This window comes from Pseudorasbora parva, chromosome 13 (genome assembly GCF_024679245.1).
Source record: "Pseudorasbora parva isolate DD20220531a chromosome 13, ASM2467924v1, whole genome shotgun sequence".
Classification (NCBI taxonomy): domain Eukaryota; kingdom Metazoa; phylum Chordata; class Actinopteri; order Cypriniformes; family Gobionidae; genus Pseudorasbora; species Pseudorasbora parva.
This window is the reverse complement of record NC_090184.1, coordinates 28933608-28960869: the sequence shown is the minus strand read 5'-3', so window position 1 is coordinate 28960869 and position 27262 is coordinate 28933608. Positions and strand designations below refer to the sequence as shown.

Here is a 27262-nt window from a genome sequence, read left to right as displayed (position 1 = left end):
ATATCATCAAAAAGTTTATTTCACTAATTGAAATCTGCATCTCCATAAAGTTGGTCAGCAGTGGGAAGCATGAAGTGCTCTAAAACTTCCTGGTATATAGTTGTGTTGACCTTGGACCTCAGAAAACTCAGTGGACCAACACCAGCAGATGACATAGCAACCCAAATCATCACTGACTGAAAACTTCACACTGGACCTCAAGCAACGTGGATTGTGTGCCTTTCTTGTCTTCCTCCAGACTCTGGGACCCTGATTTTCAAAGGAAATGCAAAATTTACTTTAATCAGAGAACATAACTTTGGACCCCTCAGCGGTCCTTTTTGTCTTTAGCCCCGGCGAGACACTTAAGACACTGTCTATTGTTCAAGAGTGGCTTGACACAAGGAATGTGACAGCTGAAACCCATGTCTTGCATACGGCTGTAGTAGTTCTTGAAGCACTGACTCCAGCTGCAATCCACTGTTTGTGAATCTCCCCCACATTTTTAATGGGTTTTCCCAATCCTCTCCAGGGTGCGGTTATCCCTATTGCTTGTACACTTTTTTCTACCACATCTTTTCCTTCCCTTTGCCTTTCTATTAATGTGATTGGACACATCTCTGTAAACAGCCAGCTTCTTTTACAATGACCTTTTCTGTCTTGCCCTCCTTGTGCAAGGTGTCAATGGTCGTCTTTTGGACAGCTGTCAAGTCAGCAGTCTTCCCCATGATTGTGTAGCCTACAGAACTAGACTGAGAGACCATTTAAAGGCCTTTGCAGGTGTTTAGAGTTAATTAGCTGATTATAGTGTGCAAGGTGTCTTTAATATTGAACGTTTTCACAATATTCTAATTTTCTTGGATACTGAATTTGGGATTTCCCTTAGTTGTCAGTTATAATCATCAAAATTAAAATAAATAAACATTTGAAATATATCAGTGTGTATAATGAAAGAATATAATATACAAGTTTTACTTTTTAAATGGAATTAGTGAAATAAAAAAACCTTTTGATGATATTCTAATTATATGACCAGTACCTGTATTATGCTGGCCCGTGTGGTCCAATCAAGCAGATGAGCTATAGCTCAAATTGCTCAATAAGTTAATGCTGGTTTTGATTGAAAGGTGTCAGAACACCGTGCAATGCATCACAGTTTATTGTGTATAGGGCTGCATAGCCACAGACCAGTCAGGGTGCCCATGCCTTATGCCTGATTTGGTGTATGCACATATATTGTAAATATGATAATATATTATTCATATTCCTTTCTAAACAGCAGCTAAATTGTCACAAGAAAAAAAAACGAAATAAAAAACTGGTTGCTGGTAAAATGTCTGCTATATTATACTCAAACTGTAGTAATATGTGTGTTGCTTGCAATTGTATTTATTTTTTACTACTTTGGATCAGTGTAGCTGGATCATTTTAAATGACTGATTGTCAATAGCAGGAAAAAAAAGCTTTTTTAGAACCAGATGTAATTACAGAAGGGGGTAATGAAGCTGTGCTCCTCTGCTGAACCCCCCACCATAGTTTCTGACGGGATTACTAGAACACAGTCAAGAAGAAAATTAAAATTAACTTTATAATTACATTTTCTAAATAGTTTGTCAAGTTATCAGTTGAATCTGGCTCTCTATTTGGTAGAGCAGGACAATGAATACTGTCTCACCTTAGTTCACTTTACAAATTTTTTTTAACGTCATTTTATGTTATTTTTATTGCAAGAGATTTGGTTCTGACACTACCCTTGCAGACTTATAGTGCCCTGGGCCTCATAAAATGATAATAAGAACATGGCTTTGTCTGCTGATGGGTGGAGACAGCAGCACACTGCACTCCATAAAAACACTGCAAGAAAAAAAAAAAAACATCTGCACAGTCAGATTCATCAGAAAAGTGTGAGATGTGAAAACTGAGTGTGAGATTTGATTTAATTAACTGTCATTCTCTATGTTGTGCTGCAGGGGGACTCACTCTAAAACACAAATGACTGGTCTAGCACCTCCCTTAGGTTTACGCCTGACCTACTAAAACAGAATAAATTACCTGTCTGAAACTGCGCCAAAAAGATATTTTTTAATAATGGTGTAAGGATTCTTACATTTACTTACATTATAAGGATTCTTTCATCTATGTTTAGAGGTGTTCAGTATTCAGTGGGGTTGTTCCTCCAGCCCCACAGTGAGATCTTGGGTGTAGTGCTGCATGCTTTCACACTTCGAGGAAGGGAGTAGGACAGCAGTTTCTAGCCTCAGCCTCCTCTGGAGGAAAGGAAGTTATTTATAACTCACACTTGACAAAACACCAGAACAAAGAGTATTATGGTGTGACCTGAAAGCTATTTTTACTGGGTGAAATGACACTGAAGATGAAAAGATTTGGACAAATCGTTGAGAACAATGATGGATAAAAGTATGTACAAACAGAGTCAATGGGGGTCTGGATGAAATATGATACCTGACCAATCTCTCATCTAGGTTGTTTTTCAAAACGTTTTATTAAGAATTGAAATTAAGTGCAGGAATATTGGCAATTTGTGGAGAGCCAATTAAACAGGATTTATTGCACAATGCAGGTATGTTCAGTTATGGTGCATTCAAGCTTGAATTTTTATCAGTATGTGCATTCCCTGGTAGTCACGAGTCACGACCATGTTGTTTTTCTAACCATGTTCTTCCATTCGAGGTACAGGGTCACATAGGTTTGCGTTTACTCATTTTGCCCAGTGGGGTCGTGTTTATTGCGAGAGCTTGGAGATCTGAGCTGTGTGATAATGTGTTTTTCACTATCGCTCTTAGCGACCCCCCAGCACCTATAGCACATTTTTGGTGTCTCATTAATCTGACACCCAATTCAGGTATGGAGCTCTCTACAAATGAGCGGGTCAGGTAAGGGAGACATCCAAAATGTGCATTTATTTAGAGGCACTAGAGGAGCCAGAATGATAAGCACAAAACATGCTTTTTTAATGCAAATTTTTTGTTATTTAACTATTTAATCCATCTATCAATGCTGGATAAAAAAGTATACATTTCTTTAAAATAAAACTCGTACTGACTTTTGGACAGTTGTGTGTATGGTAAGTAAGTTGCATAATTATTGTAAGGTATTTGTCTAAAACACTGTGGCAAAAATCACTCATTCATATGCATGTCTAAATTTGGCTATTTCAGTATTTCATTCAATGACACACTTTTTACTGAAAACTGTAGCTGGCCAGTTTAGTTGCAATTTTTTACTTATTTTATAAAAATTGTATATGAGTATATTATTGTATTGTATATACAGACGTGTAATTCAGATATCTCTGTAATTTGATTTGTCTATCATTTTCACATGATCATTATCAATCATTTATTAATTTACTAAAATGTTCACATGTACGTGGACTATTTAGTATTTTTATTTACTATTAAAAAACAATAAAAATGTGAGATTTATTTTAAATATACAATTTAGAGGTAAATGCTCTTCAGGAGGGCATCTTCAGTCTTCCCCGATATACAGAATTATTGGCACCCTTAGTAAATATGATCATATAAGCCTGTGAAAATAAATTTGCATTGTTTTCATTTTAAAAAAGAAAAAGAAAATAAATCTATCCTTTCATTAAGGCAAAAAAATAAGGGAATAAATGTTTTTTTCTCATATATAGAGTAAATTATATATATATATATATATATATATATATATATATATATATATATATATATATATATATATATATATATATATATATATATATATAATATAAGTATATTCCCCTTCCTATTTATATTTTCATGACATTTTCCAGTCATGACATCCTGTTTCACAGGAATATAAATATGAAAATAGGAAAAAAAATTAGAAAATAGTTGAGTCTTGGGGTCAGAAAGTCTAAAATAATTATCTAACAGCACCTACACCACCACAAGTTGTTTGGAAGGCGTTCAAGAAAAAATCCAGCATATTCATGTGCCATGTGTACGATTAAATATACTACTGGATCTTTAATGGGGCCTATGGTTCTGCTGGAGGTCCTGGACATCTTGTTTAGATACATGCTATCATTGATTCAATCCAATACCAACAGATTAAAAAAATCCAAACTTGACAGCCTCTGCTAGAAATCGTATAATGGCTCATGGTTGGATCTCCCATCAGGACAATGATCCAAAACAAACATCAAAATCAACACACAAATGTGTCACTGAGCACAAAATTAAGATTCTGCCTTGACTAACCCAGTCCCCTGACCAGGGCCTCTAAAAGGAGTGTGTATCAACAAGGAGCTGAGAAGGACCTGGAGATATTCTGTATGAAGGAATAGTCTCTGATTTCTTGACATTACAAAGGTGCCAGATTCTGTTTTTGCTATTCTGTTAGTCCTAAAGATTGTGCTTTTGGTCACAGCTGTGTGTTTATTCTCCATTTGACTGTCAACAGAGAAATAAGCCAGTATGTTGCCAAATAATCACATTAAGTGAGATCACACCCATCTGCAGGCTTGTATCAGTGAAAACGAACCCTACCAACAGGCCTGAGGATTTAGGGGTTCATTGAATCCATTAATAGCCTCACATAATCCTCTGGCAACCTCTCTCACTGGAGCTACCCTCAACTTCAGTACATGTTTAATACATTTTTTTGAGGCCAGTCCATGAACACACTTGGGAGAACCATTGCCTTGGTAACCTGAATAATGCCCATGCAGATCTCACATTGTTGTAGATTGTCTTGCTGGACTGGATGGGAACCCATCTTCTAGAGTTTCGTGCCAGAGCTTTGTATTTACATATCTTTGAGTAGAGTTCACAGAGTTAATCAAATACAGCTTTTTTGAGTGCACTTCTATTAAAAAGGAACAGGTTTATAAAGCTCATGTCAGCACTGGTAAGTGAAACATCTCATTGCTTCCTCATCTGGTTAAAGGGTTAGTTCACCCAAAAATAAAAGTTCTGTCATTAATTACTCATCCTCATGTTGTTCGACACCCGTAAGACCTCCGTTCATCTTGGGAACACAAATGAAGATATTTGTGTTGAAATCCGATGGCTCAGAAAGGCTTTCGTCATTTCCTCTCTCAAGACCCATAAAAGGCACTAAAGACACTAAAGCTACAGTGGCTCTACAATAATTTTATGAAGCGACGAGAATAGTTTTTTTGCACACAAATATATATATATATATATATATATATATATATATATATATATATATATATATATATATATATATATATATATATATATATATATAAAATTATATCCGATGGCTCAGAAAGGCTTTATAATTTTATAATATACTTTTTTTTTTTTACTTAATTATATGCATGCATCATCTTTGTGTTAATTTCATGAATTTAATCAAATTAAATTATAATAATAAGACACGATAGGGCTGTTACAAATCAAATTAAATTTGATTTGTAATTTTTAAATTAAATCAAATCAAAAGTATCAACAAAATTCATCTTCGCATTGGAGAGGAAACAGAAGCTACATTTGAAGTGACATTTACACTGACTGTTTAATGAGCTCAAAGAACCCGCAGTTATGCAAAAATAATGTTTTTATGTTTTAAACACATGACGTTGAATACTAATATTTGAAATGATTTAAAACATGAAAAGATGCTTTAAATGTGAATGTGAACCTTAATGTTGTTCCACACCTGTAAGACCTCCGTTCATCTTCGGAACACAGTTTAAGATATTTTATATTTAGTCCGAGAGCGTATCCAAGTGTAGACACTGTCCATGTCCAGAAAGGGAATAAAAACATCCTCAAAGTTGTCCATATGTGCCATCAGTTGGATAATTAGAATCTCTTGAAGCATCGGAAATACATTTTGGTCCAAAAATAACAAAAAATACAACTTTATTCAGCAGTCTTCTCTTCCACGTTCATTTTCTAACCTCAAATAAAGATTCAAACGGTCATGAATCAGTGTATTGATTCATGATTCTGATCGCGTGTCAAACTGCCAAACTGCTGAAATCATGTGACATCTGCGATCCGAATCATGAATCAATACGCTGATTCATGACCGTTTGAATCTTTATTTGAGGTTTGATTAGATACGCTGTTGGACTAAATATAAAATATCTTAAACTGTGTTCCGAAGACGAACAGAGGTCTTACGGGTATGGAGCGACATTAGAGTCATTAAAGGTAGGGTAGGTAAGAAGGCTCTAAAACACTTTTGTCCAAATTTGTTTAAACTTTATATGTCAATACATAATTAAAATGTAAGTACTCTGAAAAAGAGAGTATAAAAACCGAGTGACTCTAGACTTTTTAATCTGAAATAAACGCCGCTCATTATTTTTGTTTGGGATGAAACAAGTGATTGGCTTGGGCTAATGTCACTCTCTCTCATAGCTATCACCCCCTTTGCTACTGGATCTCCCCACATGCTCGCACCCCTAGGAAGAGCAAAAGCATTCAAAATTCACAGTGCCGGGTTTTGCAGTCAACAAAGGCAAACAATGCAGTACATGAAAAGGCAATGCACAAAAAGTCTTTGGATAAACAAAGAAATCAAACACGAATAAATATTGGCGTGGCTTTCCAACGATGGCGAGAACTGAGGGACCTGAAAAACGACTCCTTGCTGGCTGTATTTCTGCTGGACAGGTAATCTTTCATTCTGATTCTACATTTTTTTGGTTTATGTTTTCATGAAGCATGTATCTCTAGCACATGTAGCTGCCTATAGCTAACATAACATTACATAGCATAACGTTACAATGCTAGTAGAGATGATAAATACTCAATATGCTTAGCTCAAGTTGATTGCTGTCGTGTTGAATTTCACAAAATTTAACTTTAGATAACAAAATGCATGTGTAAAAGCTAGTAGTCTACACCGCATCCAGGAACTTTTTTTAAAAACTAAATTAGCTTTAGCTACTAATCAACAATGCTTTCATCATGGAAACTCTCTTGCAAAACACTTTATATGTTATGAATCTTACACGGAATTAATCTTCATCACAGTATAACTGATGTTATTGGAATAACGTATCGATACTACCCGTTTTCTTTGCCTTATGAATATAACTAGCTCGTTACCGAATCAAACAAAAATATATTGTATACTTTACCAGTATCGGTATTCTAGCTTGATAGTGAGTACTAAAAGACATTTATTTGTTTATATTCATACTGATAAAGTTCGATTTTTTGTATTACATGTGATTCTGACATGATGTCACTATGCACACTGCTGGTCTCAGGTAAATAATGAGTCTTCCAGCTGATTGGTCGGTGAGGCGCGTTCATGTGTTTTGGGGGGGCGTGGCTTTGGAAAGAGCCCAGAAGGGAGAAGGTGGAGTGAATGGAAATAATGAGCTGTCTTTAAAACAGTCGTGAGAGGTCTACAGACATTCAATTTTTATATTTTGTTTTAAATGTACTTACAGTTTAATTATGTATTGATATATAAAGAAAGTTTAAACAAATTTGGGGGGAAAAAACTACCCTACCTTTAATGACATAAATTTCTTTTTTGGGTAAACTAACCCTTTAATCTATCTTAGTCACTGAATTATTGATTCAAATGATTCATTCAAAAAGCTGATTCATTCAGTAAGGAAACACAGCGTGTTGTTCAGAGACGCGATTACAGTGCTGTGACTTTGTTTTGAACTACTCTCGTTGGCGAAATGGATAAAAAAATGGGCAATATTGTGTCTAAAATGTAAGTCACTTAATATTAAATTCTTGTTTAGTAAACTTCTATAAAATCAATATCACATTTGTTATGCTAGATATCTGGATTCTTCCTGTGATATTTATTAAAAATATTAAATTATGTAAATATAGACTCGCATGCAGTGAAAGCGTTCACCCGCAGTAGTCTAAGTAATCCTCAAGACTACATTATGTAGTGTACGTGCACTAGGCATGTGCCGATATCATTTTTTTATGTTGCGATTAATTGCTGAAGCTTTTATCACGGTATACGATATTATCACGATATCGTAAAAGTTGCAATAAAGTGTTGTCATAGCATAACAGCTTTAAGAACTATTTTTGTAATAACAAAAATAACTGAATGTTTAAATACAATAATACAATGCACCAAAAATATATACAGCTCTGGAAAAAATTAAGAGACCACTTAACACTGAGAAATCAATGTTAAGTGGTCTCTTAATTTTTTCCAGAGCTGTAAAAGTAACATTTTCAAACAGATTAAAGTGCAAAAGAATTAGGCTATAAAGAACAACAGGTAACAAATTACAATAAGGTCTCATTATTTAAAGGTGCACTGTGCAACTTTCCGTCCACTGGAGGGTGTCTATTCTAAACAAAGGCGTAGTTTGATGATGCCAAGTTTAAGCGCAGCATCCTGGGACGTGTGATCTTCACCTCACAGCCAGTGGAAAATAGGACACGGGCAGAAATCATGTTGATGGATGCGGTTATTAACGTTACTGTAGTATGAAGCAGAGCAGAACCGAGTGTTGTAGAGCTGAGCACGGCCGCCTCGCGAACACCGGGACTTTTATTATGATGGGACGGGACAGGACGGGACACAGTCGCTGGGCGCACGCACTATTTCCACTTTTCATGAGTATAAGATAAAGCAGCTCTGTTAATCATATATTAGATACATTTAAGTGTGTTTAAATGATGTTATGACGTTACTCTGTGCGTTCGCTCAGCGCTGCTGTGACATGTTCACACTGCTAAGAGTAAAGCGCTTCTGCCCAATAAAACTGAGGGAAACGCAGATATGACGCAATTGACAGGCGACTCCCTCAAACGCTATAACAATATCGTGCATATTCATTATCGTGATATATCGCATTACCGAAAATCGCCACGTGTCTAACGCGAACACACTCATTCAAACAACTATTGAAATCTTATCGCAGACAATATATATCACACACCCCTACTTATATAGATGGGCTGATTTCAAACCAAAGCTTTCAACTGCTATGAATCAGCATATCGATTCATGATTCAGATTGCTGAAGTCACATGATTTCAGAAGTTTGGTGGTTTGACTCACGATCTGAATCATGAATTGATACACTGATTCATAACCGTTCGAAGCTTTGTTTTGAAATTGGCCCATCACTATATAAGTTGTTATTTAGTTTTTTGTGCACAAAAACTATTCTCGTCGCTTCATAAAATTATTGTAAAACCCCTGTAGTGAGATGGATTTTAAATGACTCCTTTAGTGCCTTTTATGGGTCTTGAGAGAGGAAATGACATTGGTGTCAATGAAAGCCTTTTTGAGCCATTGGATTACAACAAAAATATCTTCATTTGTGTTCCAAAGATGAACGGAGGTCTTACGGGTGTTGAACGACATTAGTAGGACAAGGTTAATTATTGACAGAATTTTCATTTTTAAGTGAACTAACCGTTTAAGCTGCTGCTGAGAACTGTTCAGAACTGTTGCAGACTTCAAGCTAAATAAGGCCTTGATGGTTAAAGTGTAACCAAACAACATTGGTTTGTCATGGGCGTTCAGTAGGTGGGCGTGCTGTTGGTTGACACACGCAGTTCAAATCGTATATCACACCATATGAGGGTGGTTACCAAAAGAGTTTGCAGCCTTGTGTGGGAGGTGTCATATTCCCCGTACTGTAGTTTTAATTCCGTCCCTTTCATCATTTCGCAGAATTAAAGAGACAATAAAAGCAGCAGTGCTGGAAATATGCTCTAAAAATAGCAAACTCATTATGTGTCTCAGGTGCAGTTTCATCTCATGTAATGCTGAGAATGACACAATGATCTGTGCTGATCTTGTCACAAATAGCAAAAGGAATGGCTGTTGTTATAATGCTGTTGTCAAAAAATGTCTTTGCATCATTACGTCATGTCTATATACATAAAGAAGGAGTCCGGCTAGCTCAGCTATATCGCATGTGAGGATGCTGCAGGTGGCGGATCATTTATAGTCTTTTTTCACAGCAGCTGGAATAATTAAACATCATTTTTATGGCAGATTGTAATCCAGAAAGGTCCAAACAACTATCCTCAGTGAAAACTGGAGATTCATCCGTAGTCAAAAGCAAAAGACTGTACAGTAATGTTAATACACACTAAATACTTGTAGTCACACACATGCTGCTGTTGTAAACATTAACAATATGACAACAAAGTGTAACCATACACTGTAAAAAAAATAAAAATAAAAATTCTCTCCAATTGAAACAACAAAATGAAAACAACATTTTCTAGTGATGTTCAATTGGAGACCTGAATTTTTTTTTACAGTGTAATAAATATTTGCACAGTTCTATGTGATATGAACTAAGTGATCGTTAGATTTAATAACAGTTGCTAGCACGATTTCTTGTAATGTTTTTTTTTTCCCTCATTTTGGTCAGAACAAAAGTGGTTGACATACAGCTATACGAAATCTTCAAAACGCTATACGAAATCTTCAAAACGTTAGATTCATCCACGCTGAGGAGCCGTGCCGATGCACAACCCACGTAAAGATGAAAATTCCGCAACTAACTGCAATTGGTTTCAAACAGAAAGGTTTGAGAAAGAGGCAAACCTTACATACTACAGCTTTAAATTATTTAAAAGTGTTTTTTTAAATGTATGTTAAAAAAATTATATATATATAATATATATATATATATATATATATATAATATGTATATGTGTATATATATATATATATATATAATATATATATATAATTTTTTACAGTTTCATTTAATTATTTTAGAAAACTCTTGATTTTTATGAAAAATCATGACTTATAAGAAAAGTCTTATAAGTCATCAAACATACAAGAAGTCTACTAGCAACACTACAAAGCAAAATATATTTGCATATTTTTGCAAATGTCTGCACTTATGCAAGCAGTAAATCTACAAGACATTCGATAACAAATATCTAACCTTCAGCTGTCTCCAAATCCAGAACTTGGACTGCCAAACTGCACTGTGGACCGCTGTAAAACAGTCCTAACATCCAATATCAACTGAGAAAAAGACTGGAACAGAAAGCGGAGGAGAATTGGACACAGCTCAGCCTGTAAACCTGCCATCAGTATTACTCACACATCACATATTTTTCGAGGATTTTCTGCAAAAACTTGCCCAAGGTCATGAGGGAATATCTGTCAGCCACTTTTAGGTCCCAAAAGCAAAAAGAGAAAAGTTTTATTTCTTCCTAAACAGCTAAGAAAATAATAACATAATGGTCTATTAATCTTGATACCACTAGACAGATTCTGGCACAACACAGTAACCCTGTGGTAAGACCAAACAAATGATCAATATGAGTGCATTGCTTCTGTCAGCAACAAATTCTCATTAGAACTACAAATATGTAACAATTTCCATTTTATGCAATGAAATGGTTGCATGCACCATTGTTGCCAAAAAAGAATCTTTCTTTTTAAAATGAATTTTCTGATTTTGTCCCATTTTAGACCTTGATCTTATCATGGGTGAAAGAATAATTTTAGTGATTATTTTGATAATTAAACTTTGTTTAAAAATCCTAAAAATTCTCAAGGACTTGTGATTTGCATCACTGCACATAACAAATAGAAGTAATTTATTAGGAGCAGCTGAAATTTTATTCTTTCTGCACAAAGACAACAGATGGTCCACAATTTCCCACTCTCTTTTTCTCCATATTCCCTTCCCCCTCTAACCAGACAAACAGATGTTCATGCCTGACTTCCTGAACTACTATATGTGCAAAATTATTCTGATGATGAGTGCATGCAATCATATTTGATGGGGTCCAATGACCGAACCGTGATACAGAATCTGTTAAAATCCTTAAAATGCAAAGCACCATATTTCAACTCGAAGCTGCAAAATATCATTTCTGGCCCTGTAGCAAAGCAAGTATGGAAGCATCCTTTCTAGGGAATATTTTTTTTCCATTCTGTCTTGTGTGTGACACCAAACTTCCACATGCAATGAATTATTATGGAAGTGAAATGGGAGAAATAAATAGGGACTGTCTATAGAATCTTATGTGGTTACTGTTGTCTATTATCCATTTTCATTTAGAGGAACAATGAGGTGTTCAATTGCTGTGTTATGTTTTCCCAGTTCACACTATCATCCGTCCATATCTTTTTCATCACATCAATTCCGATCTGCCTTTCTGATTAGAGTCATTCATCTAATTTTCAAGAGCAGCTTGTTCAAATCTCACATGTAAATGAATTCAATTGACTGTCTTATATAGTAATAAGTAAGCATCTGGAGTTTATCATACAGTTCCCTTGCTCATGATACCAATCAGAGAAAAAGCAATCTTCCTTCATAGATTATTTTAATATGACCTTCCCTGCATGATGTTTATTAAACAAGGTTCAGGAGGAAGCACGTTCAGATAATTGACACAAGTAGAGAGCACTCAGTTTATCAGCAACAAGAGATATGTATGCAGCAGTCTTACTTGTGTTTATTGACAGTTTGTCAGCACCCCTCCACCACCCCTTCTCCACACTTTTAGTTTGAATCACGTGCATACACAGGGAGGTGTGTGTGTGTGTGTGTGTGTTGGGGGGGGGGGGGGGTACTCTGAGTTCAGGTAGAATTCCAAGCTCGCCCCCCCGGACAGCACGCCAAATACACATAAATCTACTCTCCATAAATTATATAGAAGTGTGAACTCCTGAAATCATTTTCTTAAAGGGTGTCACGTCACAAACACAAAGGAAAATGGTGCGAGGACTCATGTGCAAAGAAGTGGTAATTTATTATAAAATAAAACATAAATACAAAACAAAACCCACAAGGGGGCAAAAATACGTAATCAAAACATAAACTCAAAAACATACCAGAACAGAATCATGGGGAGGACGGGAGACGCAGACATTGCAACGATACCACAAAGACTGACAAACACCAGGAGCTTATAACAGGGAACAAATGAGGCAGGGAACGAGGAAACACAGGTGGGAGAAATCAAACACTAATTAGATTACAAGGGGGGAGGGATCAGACAATGACAGAAGCACAAAGGCCATACTGACAAAACCCACATGTGCACACAAGACAGGACAGGCATGTGACATTACCCCCTCCTTTAGGAGCGGCTACCAGACGCTCCACTAGGGACGGGCGGGACAGACCAGGGAGGGACGGGCGGGACAGACCAGGGCGGGACGGGCGGGACAGACCAGGGCGGGACGGGAGGGACAGACCAGGGCGGGACGGGAGGGACAGACCAGGGCGGGATGGGAGGGAGAGACCAGGGCGGGACGGGAGGGACAGACCAGGGCGGGACGGGAGGGACAGACCAGGGCGGGACGGGAGGGACAGACCAGGGCGGGACGGGCGGGACAGACCAGGGCGGGACAGACCAAGGCGGGACGAGAGGAACAGGGGAAACAGAGAAGGAAGGAACAAACAAGGGAAGGGTCAACAAGGAGGGAATGGGGAAAACAAAATTTTCAGGAGGCCATGGTGGCCCACAAAGTTCAGGCGCCCAGGGAGGCGCGGTCAGAGCAGGACGCCTCAGTGGCACACGGAGAGCAGGACGCCTTAGCGGCGCACGGAGAGCAGGACGCCTCAGCGGCGCACGGAGAGCAGGACGCCTCAGCGGCGCACGGAGAGCAGGACGCCTCAGCGGCGCACGGAGAGCAGGACGCCTCAGCGGCGCACGGAGAGCAGGACGCCTCAGCGGCGCACGGAGAGCAGGACGCCTCAGCGGCGCACGGAGAGCAGGACGCCTCAGCGGCGCACGGAGAGCAGGACGCCTCAGCGGCGCACGGAGAGCAGGACGCCTCAGCGGAGCAGGCAGAGCTGGACGCCTGGGAGGCGCGGTGAGAGCTGGACGCCTGGGAGGCGCGGTCAGAGCAGGGCACCGGGTCGGCGCGGTCAGAGCAGGGCGCCGGGGCGGCGCGGTGAGAGCAGGGCGCCGGGGCGGCGCGGTGAGAGCAGGGCGCCGGGGCGGCGCGGTCAGAGCAGGGCGCCGGGGCGGCGCGGTGAGAGCAGGGCGCCGGGGCGGCGCGGTCAGAGCAGGGCGCCGGGGCGGCGCGGTGAGAGCAGGGCGCCGGGGCGGCGCGGTGAGAGCAGGGTGCCGGGGCGGCGCGGTCAGAGCAGGGCGCCGGGGCGGCGCGGTGAGAGCAGGGCGCCGGGGCGGCGCGGTCAGAGCAGGGCGCCGGGTCGGCGCGGGCAGAACAGGGTCCACTGAAACACGATCCACCGGCACAGGGACCACCGGAACACGGTCCACCGGCACAGGGACCACCGGAACACGATCCACCGGCACTGGGACCACCGGAACACGATCCACCGGCACTGGGACCACCGGAACACGATCCACCGGCACTGGGATCACCGGAACACGATCCACCGGCACTGGGATCACCGGAACACGATCCACCGGCACTGGGACCACCGGAACACGATCCACCGGCACTGGGATCACCGGAACACGATCCACCGGCACAGGGACCACCGGAACACGATCCACGGCACAGGGACCACCGGAATATACATATTCCCTTCCCCCTCTAACCAGACAAACAGATGTTCATGCCTGACTTCCTGAACTACTATATGTGCAAAATTATTCTGATGATGAGTGCATGCAATCATATTTGATGGGGTCCAATGACCGAACCGTGATACAGAATCTGTTAAAATCCTTAAAATGCAAAGCACCATATTTCAACTCGAAGCTGCAAAATATCATTTCTGGCCCTGTAGCAAAGCAAGTATGGAAGCATCCTTTCTAGGGAATATTTTTTTTCCATTCTGTCTTGTGTGTGACACCAAACTTCCACATGCAATGAATTATTATGGAAGTGAAATGGGAGAAATAAATAGGGACTGTCTATAGAATCTTATGTGGTTACTGTTGTCTATTATCCATTTTCATTTAGAGGAACAATGAGGTGTTCAATTGCTGTGTTATGTTTTCCCAGTTCACACTATCATCCGTCCATATCTTTTTCATCACATCAATTCCGATCTGCCTTTCTGATTAGAGTCATTCATCTAATTTTCAAGAGCAGCTTGTTCAAATCTCACATGTAAATGAATTCAATTGACTGTCTTATATAGTAATAAGTAAGCATCTGGAGTTTATCATACAGTTCCCTTGCTCATGATACCAATCAGAGAAAAAGCAATCTTCCTTCATAGATTATTTTAATATGACCTTCCCTGCATGATGTTTATTAAACAAGGTTCAGGAGGAAGCACGTTCAGATAATTGACACAAGTAGAGAGCACTCAGTTTATCAGCAACAAGAGATATGTATGCAGCAGTCTTACTTGTGTTTATTGACAGTTTGTCAGCACCCCTCCACCACCCCTTCTCCACACTTTTAGTTTGAATCACGTGCATACACAGGGAGGTGTGTGTGTGTGTGTGTGTGTTGGGGGGGGGGGGGGGTACTCTGAGTTCAGGTAGAATTCCAAGCTCGCCCCCCCGGACAGCACGCCAAATACACATAAATCTACTCTCCATAAATTATATAGAAGTGTGAACTCCTGAAATCATTTTCTTAAAGGGTGTCACGTCACAAACACAAAGGAAAATGGTGCGAGGACTCATGTGCAAAGAAGTGGTAATTTATTATAAAATAAAACATAAATACAAAACAAAACCCACAAGGGGGCAAAAATACGTAATCAAAACATAAACTCAAAAACATACCAGAACAGAATCATGGGGAGGACGGGAGACGCAGACATTGCAACGATACCACAAAGACTGACAAACACCAGGAGCTTATAACAGGGAACAAATGAGGCAGGGAACGAGGAAACACAGGTGGGAGAAATCAAACACTAATTAGATTACAAGGGGGGAGGGATCAGACAATGACAGAAGCACAAAGGCCATACTGACAAAACCCACATGTGCACACAAGACAGGACAGGCATGTGACATTACCCCCTCCTTTAGGAGCGGCTACCAGACGCTCCACTAGGGACGGGCGGGACAGACCAGGGAGGGACGGGCGGGACAGACCAGGGCGGGACGGGCGGGACAGACCAGGGCGGGACGGGAGGGACAGACCAGGGCGGGACGGGAGGGACAGACCAGGGCGGGATGGGAGGGAGAGACCAGGGCGGGACGGGAGGGACAGACCAGGGCGGGACGGGAGGGACAGACCAGGGCGGGACGGGAGGGACAGACCAGGGCGGGACGGGCGGGACAGACCAGGGCGGGACAGACCAAGGCGGGACGAGAGGAACAGGGGAAACAGAGAAGGAAGGAACAAACAAGGGAAGGGTCAACAAGGAGGGAATGGGGAAAACAAAATTTTCAGGAGGCCATGGTGGCCCACAAAGTTCAGGCGCCCAGGGAGGCGCGGTCAGAGCAGGACGCCTCAGTGGCACACGGAGAGCAGGACGCCTTAGCGGCGCACGGAGAGCAGGACGCCTCAGCGGCGCACGGAGAGCAGGACGCCTCAGCGGCGCACGGAGAGCAGGACGCCTCAGCGGCGCACGGAGAGCAGGACGCCTCAGCGGCGCACGGAGAGCAGGACGCCTCAGCGGCGCACGGAGAGCAGGACGCCTCAGCGGCGCACGGAGAGCAGGACGCCTCAGCGGCGCACGGAGAGCAGGACGCCTCAGCGGCGCACGGAGAGCAGGACGCCTCAGCGGAGCAGGCAGAGCTGGACGCCTGGGAGGCGCGGTGAGAGCTGGACGCCTGGGAGGCGCGGTCAGAGCAGGGCACCGGGTCGGCGCGGTCAGAGCAGGGCGCCGGGGCGGCGCGGTGAGAGCAGGGCGCCGGGGCGGCGCGGTGAGAGCAGGGCGCCGGGGCGGCGCGGTCAGAGCAGGGCGCCGGGGCGGCGCGGTGAGAGCAGGGCGCCGGGGCGGCGCGGTCAGAGCAGGGCGCCGGGGCGGCGCGGTGAGAGCAGGGCGCCGGGGCGGCGCGGTGAGAGCAGGGTGCCGGGGCGGCGCGGTCAGAGCAGGGCGCCGGGGCGGCGCGGTGAGAGCAGGGCGCCGGGGCGGCGCGGTCAGAGCAGGGCGCCGGGTCGGCGCGGGCAGAACAGGGTCCACTGAAACACGATCCACCGGCACAGGGACCACCGGAACACGGTCCACCGGCACAGGGACCACCGGAACACGATCCACCGGCACTGGGACCACCGGAACACGATCCACCGGCACTGGGACCACCGGAACACGATCCACCGGCACTGGGATCACCGGAACACGATCCACCGGCACTGGGATCACCGGAACACGATCCACCGGCACTGGGACCACCGGAACACGATCCACCGGCACTGGGATCACCGGAACACGATCCACCGGCACAGGGACCACCGGAACACGATCCACGGCACAGGGACCACCGGAACACGATCCACCGGCACAGGGACCACCGGAACACGATCCACCGGCACAGGGACCACCGGAACACGATCCACCGGCACAGGGACCACCGGAACACGATCCACCGGCACTGGGACCACCGGAACACGATCCACCGGCACTGGGATCACCGGAACACGATCCACCGGCACTGGGACCACCGGAACACGATCCACCGGCACTGGGACCACCGAAACACGATCCACCGGCACTGGGACCACCGGAACACGATCCACCGGCACTGGGATCACCGGAACAATCACCGAAGGAGCCCTTCTTCTCTTCCTCCTCCCTCTCCCCGAAGGGGTCATCGAAGGACTGGGGACCTGGCAGTCTGTGAGGATAAGTGGAGGAGGACCAAGCGGAGGAAGGCCACCCTTCCATAACTCTCCTCCACCACCACGATTGTACATAAATCCCACAAACTGCCAAAATGATAAAATCCCCAGCATTCCCATCTCCCAAGCGCTAACAGGCTCATTTAGTCCGTTGTTGAAGATGTCCTTGAGCTCTGTCGCGCTGATGTTGAGCCCCTCTGCTGCAAATACGAACCGGTGCGCAAACTCCTTCACGCTGGTTCCCTCCTGCCGGAGGGAGAGGAGCTTGCGCCGTCGTCCTGCCATCGGTGAAGCAGAGGGGCAGGGAGATGGGAAAAGGAAGCCTTCCATCTTGCTGAGTCCTCTAATTGGTGGTATCGTTCTGTCACGTCACAAACACAAAGGAAAATGGTGCGAGGACTCATGTGCAAAGAAGTGGTAATTTATTATAAAATAAAACATAAATACAAAACAAAACCCACAAGGGGGCAAAAATACGTAATCAAAACATAAACTCAAAAACATACCAGAACAGAATCATGGGGAGGACGGGAGACGCAGACATTGCAACGATACCACAAAGACTGACAAACACCAGGAGCTTATAACAGGGAACAAATGAGGCAGGGACCGAGGAAACACAGGTGGGAGAAATCAAACACTAATTAGATAACAAGGGGGGAGGGATCAGACAATGACAGAAGCACAAAGGCCATACTGACAAAACCCACATGTGCACACAAGACAGGACAGGCATGTGACAAAAGGGGGGGTGAAACACTCAGTTTCAGTCAATCTCGTGTCAATCTTGAGTACCTATAGAGTAGTATTGCATCCTTCATATCTCCGAAAAGTCTTTAGTTTTATTATATTTATAAGAGAAATATGGGCTGTACTTTCCGGAAAAAAACGGAGGCGTATCGTGTGGGCGGAGCTAAAGAATGACGATCGCGCACAAAGCGGTGACGTCCTCAAGCGTGGAGAAGAAAACGCTACCCTAAATAAACCATGGCTATCAATCAGATTCAACCAATCCATATATGATCCAGAATCAGATCCGGAGGCTGAAATAAATTAAACAGGAGAAGCAACAACAACAGCAGGACGTCCGTCTCTGTGGTATGTACTGTATTTAGTGGCCTGTCAACATTTGTTTGTGTTTACTCGCAGTTTATGAGGACATGATTCGGTTTATGGACTATTGTATGCGACTAAACATTTGCTCTGAGTCTTCTCTAATGCTTGATGAATTCTCTAATGCCGGAGAACAAATTCCCAGATCCATGTTGGTGCCTCTTCTCTTCAGTTCACCCCATTTTCTGGGTTCAAGTCAGGGAACTGGGACGGCCTTGACAGAAGCTTCATTTTGTTCTCATTGACCCATTTTTCTGTTGCTTTTGATGTTTGTCCTGATAGAAAGTACAACCACAGCGCGCGTGTGTGTGTGTGTGTGTGTGTGTGTGTGTGTGTGTGTGTGTGTGTGTGTGTGAGTGTGTGTGTGTGTGTGTGTGTGTGTGTGTGTGTGTGTGTGTGTGTGTGTGTGTGTGTGTGTGTGTGTGTGTGTGTGTGTGTGTGTGTGTGTGTGTGTGTGTGTGTGTGTGTGTGTGTGTGTGTGTGTGTGTGTGTGTGTGTGTTTATCTGTTTGTATATGCAAGAATCCATGATAGCATGTATCTGAACAAGATGTCCAGGACCTCCAGCAAAAATAAAAGCCCACAACATTGAAGATCCAGCAGTATGTAACTGTGGCATGGAGTACTTTTTTCTTTGTTTGCACCAAAGCCATCAGGTTGGTTTGCTGCCAAAAAGTTCCAGTTGTGTATGACATCTCAATACGCTGGAGTTTTTGGATGAGCGAGGAGGAATCTTTCTTGAAACCCTTCCCAAACAACTTGTTGTGATGTATGTGCTGATAGATATTTTTGAGGTTTTCTGACCCCAATACTCAAAACTAATCTCTGCAATTCTCCAGCTGTGATCCTTGGAGAGTCTTTAGCCACTCAAACTGCATTAGGACGATAGACACGTCCTCTTCTAGGCAGATTCATAACATCTTTAGTTTATTGGAACTTCTTAATTATTGCCCTGATGATGGAAATGGGGATTGCAATGCTTTAGCTATTTTCTTACAGCACCTTTCTATTTTGTGAAGCTCAACAATCTTTTGCTGCACATCAGAAATATATTCTTTGGTTTTACTCATTATGATGAACGATTAAGGGAATTTGGCCTTTGTGTTTCCTCATATTTGTATTCATGTGAAACAGGAAAGTCATGGCTGGACAATTTCATGCTCCTAGTCAGCTTGGTGTGCTAAAAAATGTACATAATGGGAATACACTCCATTTTACTAATAAGAATGTCTAGAGTTGCCAGTAATTCTGGCCGATGTTGGAGAAAAACGTTTATTTCATAATGAGATTTTCTCTCCCACTTTCAATTGTTTAATGAAATGTAAAAAAATAAATTAAATGAAAGCTCAAATGGATAATATACATTTATTTTCACAGCCGCCTTTGCTCATATTTTGGCAATATTAGTGGAGGTCACTGTGTGTTATAGCTATATCGATATATATATAATGATATGTAATCATTATTGTTACTCGTTTTATGTTCTTTGGCATATGGGCCAAATCAATTTGAATGTCCGATAACAGGGGTCCCTGATGAGTCTGTTCACTGACTTTAAATCAGCTGCACCGGTCTCATTAGGAATGGCAAACCGTGGCAGCTGTCTGCTCATAGTTTGCTCAAACACGGTTAAGCGTTGGACCTAATGAGCTGCTACAAACGCTCTAGCTCAGACACACTGACAGACCTCTGTCTTCCTCCAGTCTCTCATCTGTAAAGAATACACTTATTCTGAATCTCACTGATAGTAGAATCAGACCTGGAGAGACAGATGTACAGCATGTGCATGTGGAGTACGATTCACCCGTTCTGTAGACAACTGATAGCTTTCATCCGGTGCTAAGACAATGGCTGGTGCACAAATCTTTTTCGTATTATTGCAATAATCTTGCACCGTCAGACGCATACAATCTGCTCCACATTGCAGCGTATTCTAGCCATGACTCGACATACAAGTAATGATCTGACACATAAAGCGACCAATCACATGTGTTTTGTGCATATTTCAATATAGCACTAGCCCTACAGCATGTCTCTGTGACATTAAAGTAAGCAACATACTGCTATGGCGTCACCTCATGTTATCTAATGAGAAACTTTCTTCGTTGTATCATTTTGTACGTTCAAATTCGTAATAGTCCAGCTAATCAGTTGTAATTTATTTTACAGTTTATCAGTTCATTTTTATCAGTAAATTAAAGCTATTTCCCTAAGGAATTGCATTTAGATTATCCACTGAATTAACTTGAGACTACTTTACACAGGAGATAGTACAGTGGATGTCACCAAAGATTAAAGGTCATCTGCTATAGCTAAATAAATGCCATGATTCAGTTATGCTGCCCCAATTGACTGTGTCTCACATTAAATATATCAGCCTCACATTTCCTGTAATTAGATTCAAGCAATTGTTTTTAATAAACATTCGATAAATGCTCAGCCTCCTGCAAGCTTTGTCTGATGCCGTGACATTATTTATTGATGGTAAAAGGCAGACACAGCAGTTAAGGATTTCAACTCAATAAGTGAATTACTACAATTACATGGCGAGCAGCAGAGAGAACGGCTGCTATTAAACTGTCAGGTCAGATAAGTGAGAAGTAACAACGTTTGATTTCCAGCAGGGGGAAGTGAAATACCAAACTCATTCAACCACTGTAATCCAAAGATGGCAGCTGATCATTCACAGTAAAAAAAATCTTTTTTTCAATTAATGCGGTAGAATTTAGTGAAACTGATTTTCTTTAAATGTTGATTTAAGCATTGTGGTGTAAACTGGGATACTGTGATAAAGGTTTTTATCCACCTAAAATCATGTGTTCTTTATTAAATAAATTAAAACTGCTCTCTCTCTCTCTCTCTCTCTCTCTCTCTCTCTCTCTCTCTCTCTCTCTCTCTCTCTCTCTCTCTCTCTCTCTCTCTCTCTCTCCCCCTCTCTAGGGAACCGATAAATTCTCTGTCCTCCATTTTCGAAGATTTTCTCAGACATCCTATATTTCATCTTTTGCTGTAGAGTCAAAGGTCACAGATTAGCTGTAATATTGCTTCCACATCCTTCACTCTTCACTAAAGTGTCTGTTTGAGCACTGCAACGAGGAGCAGTGAGTTAGTACACACAGCAAAAGAGCAGTGGGATAATGGTGCAGAAAGGTTGCCTGAACATATGCTGACTTGAAGATATCTGCTGAGCTCAGTTGGCCTGCAGGTTGACAGTCTTCCTCTGTATTTATGTCACCGCGAGGGCCCGGGTGTCATGGTAAATGCCATTCTGATGTTCTATTTCTCTTCACTTGTTCGCTTTCTAAAAGGAATATGACACACTCTCCCCTTTAGTTGGATTAACTGAGCTGATCTAATGACAAATGAGGTTACAGAGAGAACATAGTCAGCAATTAGAGACCATTACACTCTCAGACACACATGCATTTATGGTTTATTTATTTATTTTTGCATTATTGTACACTTTGTTCGGAAAGCACTTGAAGGGTTGACATTGTCAATAGTATATACATCCATTTATATTACTTATTAAGAATGAACACAGGATGCTTGGATATTGTTGTGAATTTAATGTTAAATTAAGATATATTTTATTATTTTAGATCATTAAAAAAGGAAGCTAAAATCACTTAATTTTATAGGGATAGGCCAAGCTAAATTTTTAATTGTGCTATTATTTGCTCACCCTATTTCTTTCTTCTATGGAACATAGACGACCATCCCTTCCCTATTGCCAATCCCTTCAACAAATTTTTTTTCATATTTTTTTAAAATAAATTATAGGCTATCTGATACACAAATCTGATATAAGTATAAAACAAAAGTATTGCTTATATTAATTTAAAATATTCATTTTGGCCAGGTCCGGGTATAATCCTGCCTCCAAAACTTTGGATGATGTCCCGTGAGGCAGTACGATCAATGGAAGTTTAATCACAGGGTTTTTAGTGAATGATACATCCAAAATAACCTGCAACATAAACAACAAGAGAGAAACGTGGTAACACTTTATTTTAGGGTTCAATTCTCACTCACATGCAAATTACTCGTGAACACTTGCTTGAGTGACACTGTCTTTTAGTTCCATGAAAACATAAAAGCAGACTATAAAATATCGGCAAAATACCTGACCAAAGATAACATGTGCTGGAGAGAAATCAAAAATCTTTTTGGGTAACACTTTAGAATGATGGTCCGTTATTAATAGATGCAGGAATTAATGCAGGACTAATGCGTAGCACCACATTAACACTTCAGCTACTACTATTAACTAATATAGAAACAAGCTGAACTAATCAGTACACTCTAAAAAAAAATGGTGCTATTTGGCACTAAAAGTGGTTCTTGGCTTGTAATCATAGGGGAACCACTTTTGGTGCCAAATAGCACCATATTTTTAAAGGTGCTCTACAGCTCCTTTGTCAAATGGTGTTATGTAGAACCCATAAGTGTCACATGCCTGTCCTGTCTTGTGTGCACATGTGGGTTTTGTCAGTATGGCCTTTGTGCTTCTGTCATTGTCTGCTCCCTCCCCCTTGTTATCTAATTAGTGTTTGATTTCTCCCACCTGTGTTTCCTCATTCCCTGCCTCATTTCTTTCCTTTTATAAGCTCCTGGTGTTTGTCAGTCTTTGTCAGATTGTTGTATTGTCTACGTCTCCCATTTCCCAGTGATTCCTTTTGGTATGTTTGAGTCGTTGGTTTATGGTTTATGATTATGTGTTTTCCCCCCTCATGGGTTTTTGTTTTGTATTTATGTTTTATTTTGTAAATAAATTATCATTTTCCTGTACTTGAGTCCTCACACCATTTTCCTTTGTGTTGAACGTGACAGAACGATACCACCATAAGAGGACTCAGCAGAAGATGGAAGGCTTCCTTTTCCCATCTCCCTGCCCCTCTTCACTGATGGCAGGACGACGGTGCAAGCTCTTCTCCCTCAGTAATTAAAAATATACTTTATTCAGAATAACAAAGGACAAATTTTAAGAACTGCTAGTGATCTACTAACAATGGTGTCCACTTTAAAATAATGCTCCAGATCACTAGAAGTTCCTGTAATGGCTAGGTAACACTTAAGTAACTAGTGATGCATTTTATTACCACATTAAAAGTAAAAAAAGACAATTTCTCACATCTAATACTTGTTAATGTTGTGATTAGTAATTCATTAGTAATTCTTTATAATATTTCCTTTTTATGTGTTATTAGTGACGCCAGTCTCATTCAGTAATTATTAATTACATAATAAGGAACTATCTTATAGTATATCCTGAATTCAATTTTACTTACTGATTTGTTCAGCTTGTTTGTATATGAGTTATTAGTAGCTGAAGTGTTAATGTATACTACGCATTAGTCCTGCATTACTTCCTGCATAGTTATCTATTAATAACCGATCGTTATTCTAAAGTGTGGCGTACCCAGTCACTTTACCTCTTCAAGGACTGCTGGTGATCTAGACCAATATTTTCCACTTTAAAATAATGGTCCAGATCACTAGTAGCTCCTGCACACTTAAGTAATTTGCATTTGAGGACTTTATTCAGAGTAAAGAACATGATTAATTACATCAGACACACACTAATGTAGTGATAATTGGTCAGTTAGTTAATAGTTATTAATGAGGCTAATCTCAGTCAGTAATTATTGATTACTTAATAAGGAACTGTCTCCTAAATGTGATGTTACTAACTGATTAGTTCAGCTTGTTTCTATATTAGTTAATAGTAGTAGCTGATGTGTTAATGTAGTGCTACGCATTAGTCCTGCATTACTTCCTGCATAGTTATCTATTAATAACGGATCGTTATTCTAAAGTGTTACCCTTTTTTGGAAACCCCCTGAGGTCTTGTTTTCTGGCACCTACCTTCAGTCTATACTCTACTTTAAGGATTCTGCAGTTCTGGATGCTGGTGCTGATTTCTGAGGAAAGGGCTAATACTTTCATCAGATTCTGTCTGGTGGAGGACACTAAAGGCTCCCCCTTCTCCTTCAGAATCTGTGTGGTATGAACGGCTCTCTGGCCTCCAGCAAAGAAGCTCTGCTTCTGGTAAATAATGTACTTTGGCACAACTTTTCGAGTTGAGCTGTTGACAATCTCACCATTAACAACTAGTCCTTCACCTGTTTGAAAAATAAGTACTGCATTATAGCTTGTCAAATGAATTAAAGTTAGATTTTTTTTGAAGTTTTGAAGTTGATGGATCCATTAATTTACCACAATGCAGGTTAAATTGCTTGGTTTACCTTGAAGGTAGCCTGTCTTTGGCAAGAAAATATCCATTGAAATGTTTCCAGAGGCAAAAAATATGACATTTTTGTCTTTACTGCAATGTTGAGGTGCCTGCAGAGGATGAACGTTTTAGAGCTTGTTAGGTAATTACTATCCTTACAGTAACAGTTAATTCTGCTAATCAGTTCATTTCAATCGCACCATTACAAAGTAACATTTTAAGCTGTTAAAATGGTTGTAGTGAATTCTATTATTGTTGTTTGATGTTTGTCTGCATAATTTTTCCAGCATTAAATGAGGCTTTGAATACTATACCAGGCCTGACTAATGATTCTGATCATACCATCAGTGTTGACTGGTCATAATCAGCTCTGGCAACAAAGGTGAACTTTGTTTCAGTTTTGCATGCAGCACGCAGAGACCTGCTTAACTTGGCCAGAAGTCGGTAGTGGATTTTACCATGAGCCCCTTTGAAAGATGATGGCAGCCCCCTGAAAGCAGAGACATTTTACATGAATGACTAACAGTTTTCAGAGAGAAAAATTAGCATCATGATGGATCAATATTTCAGCATATATACAGGATATAGCACATTGAAGTATTGACCACATTGCAAAAAGTAACTGACACTGTTTCAGCAGAAGATTGAGTTTCTCTCAGGAATCAATAATGTACATACTGTCGATTTTTAAGTCACATCTATCAAACAGACCATATTTTTCGGTGACTTACTGGTGAGGAAGCTGAAAGGCAAAAGAGAAGGCATGTCTACCAGCCACTAGAACAACAGTCCCTATATATAAAAATAAATAAAAGGGTTTAGACACACACATACATAATATAACAATCCAGTACATTTTTGTATCTGTGGTGCAATTTACATCTATGCATAAAATCCAAAGATTTTTTTGCAGATGAGTGTGTATAACAGCATATGTATCATCAAATATTACCATCTGCTTTATCCTCCGGTAAAACAGACAAGACAGTTTGAGAGAAATACTTCTCTTTATCCCAGTACGTCACATTCTCTTCCCCATGTGTCTCAGTCCACGCCACATCGGCCTTGCCTTTTGCCTTGACAATAAGAGCTTTGATCTTGGTTTCCTTTGTCACCTCAACAATAACCCTGCCTGCTAAAGTATCCCCATTGCTGAAGGTATTGTGATCATTTAAGGCATCATACTCAAGAGCGAATTTTCGGATTGTCATCTCCAGGTCAAGCAGGTGTAATCGTATTTGTAGGAGTTGTAATAATCCCTTCTGTTTTCTTTATCTGTTTTCTAAAAATACACCCGATGGCATCTTTCTGACAGAGTGCTCACCAAACTGGCTGAGCGGGTTTCACCTTGAGAAGACACACCCCTTGTCAACATGTTTAGCATGTAAACCGAAAGTCAACCAGATGATGAAATGGGAGAGCTGTATGTATTTCTATGGTGTCAGAGACCAAAGTGTCTTCTGGGAAAATCTGTTTTCAGAGCATGGTAGCATAAACTGGTCTTGTCAGGGAGCAAACACATAGAAGAGCTTGTGAACAACAGTCCCTTTGCTCTTGCTGCACCTGCTCCACAAACCTGAGCTTTAATCAGTGGTTGTGTGTTTTGTGGTTGAAGAGAATTTTAACCACAATCACTGTCTATTGTTTGATAAGTGCTCTTATTTATTTCAAAATACTCTTTGTGTTAACAAAATGCGATGATGGATGAAGCAATTGTGATCGCAGTGAGTGAATTGTGTTGAATGGAAGTGAGATGAAATTTCTACAGGATTTCTAAGAGCTGTATTATTTTTGGTGTAACTCATTTTCTCCTCTTTTCAAGCATATAATGCATATATGATGGACATTAAATAATGAGGGTACAAATGAAGGGGTGACTTTGAATAAGTCAATTAAAAGCTCTTAGTCACTACTACACCCTGCTGTTATAAAACTTTTTCTTTATCTGTCATTTTATGTCCTTTGTTAAAGATGTGCCACATTTTTTGTTCTGCAGGTCTGCCCTTAGAAATCCAATCTTTTTTCAAAAGCATATTATGTATGGAAAGGAACCTGTCTTATCCACACTGATAATATCAGTGTTATAGTGTCTGCAGCTGTATGCAAGAAGGGCGATATTTGATTCTATAGATTTTCTGAAAATAGCCAGACGCATCACTGTCTGTAACATGATCCTAATCTGATAAAGTCATTTGTTTTCAAGGGCAGTCATTGTCCAATATATGCTTTACTTCCAGCTTTCCATTAAATAGACCTGATCCCAATTGTTATCAAATTGTTATTAAATTCTCTATATTTTTAGGAATGA

The 27262-nt window shown here is 41.1% G+C and overlaps 1 protein-coding gene and 1 long non-coding RNA gene across 2 annotated transcripts in view; one reads left to right on the top strand and one right to left on the bottom strand.

Annotated features, from left to right (window-relative positions):
• LOC137038842 (uncharacterized) overlaps window positions 1-23781 on the top strand; it is a 51592-nt gene extending 27811 nt beyond the window's left edge. The window contains exon 3 of the long non-coding RNA XR_010897564.1: window positions 23553-23781. This is a non-coding gene — a long non-coding RNA (uncharacterized lncRNA). The remainder of the gene's footprint in view (window positions 1-23552) is intronic.
• zgc:110353 (uncharacterized protein LOC550482 homolog) lies at window positions 21920-26247 on the bottom strand. The gene is made up of 6 exons (XM_067413800.1): window positions 25907-26247; window positions 25686-25746; window positions 25297-25444; window positions 24968-25064; window positions 24588-24844; window positions 21920-22689 (listed from the first exon to the last, which is right to left on the bottom strand). The coding sequence occupies exons 1-6, from the start codon at window positions 26163-26165 to the stop codon at window positions 22555-22557; spliced, it is 957 nt and encodes a 318-aa protein (XP_067269901.1). The 5' UTR covers window positions 26166-26247; the 3' UTR covers window positions 21920-22554.
• Window positions 26248-27262: the final 1015 nt, after the last annotated feature.

Coding starts and splice junctions, on each gene's coding strand:
- zgc:110353 (XM_067413800.1), bottom strand. CDS start 26,165: ATGACAATCCGAAAATTCGCTCTTGAGTATGATGCCTTAAATGATCAC. Junction 25,445..25,685: donor GCCTTTCAGCTTCCTCACCA/GTAAGTCACCGA, acceptor CTCTGCTTTCAG/GGGGCTGCCATCATCTTTCA. Junction 22,690..24,587: donor AAGTAGAGTATAGACTGAAG/GTAGGTGCCAGA, acceptor TTTATGTTGCAG/GTTATTTTGGATGTATCATT.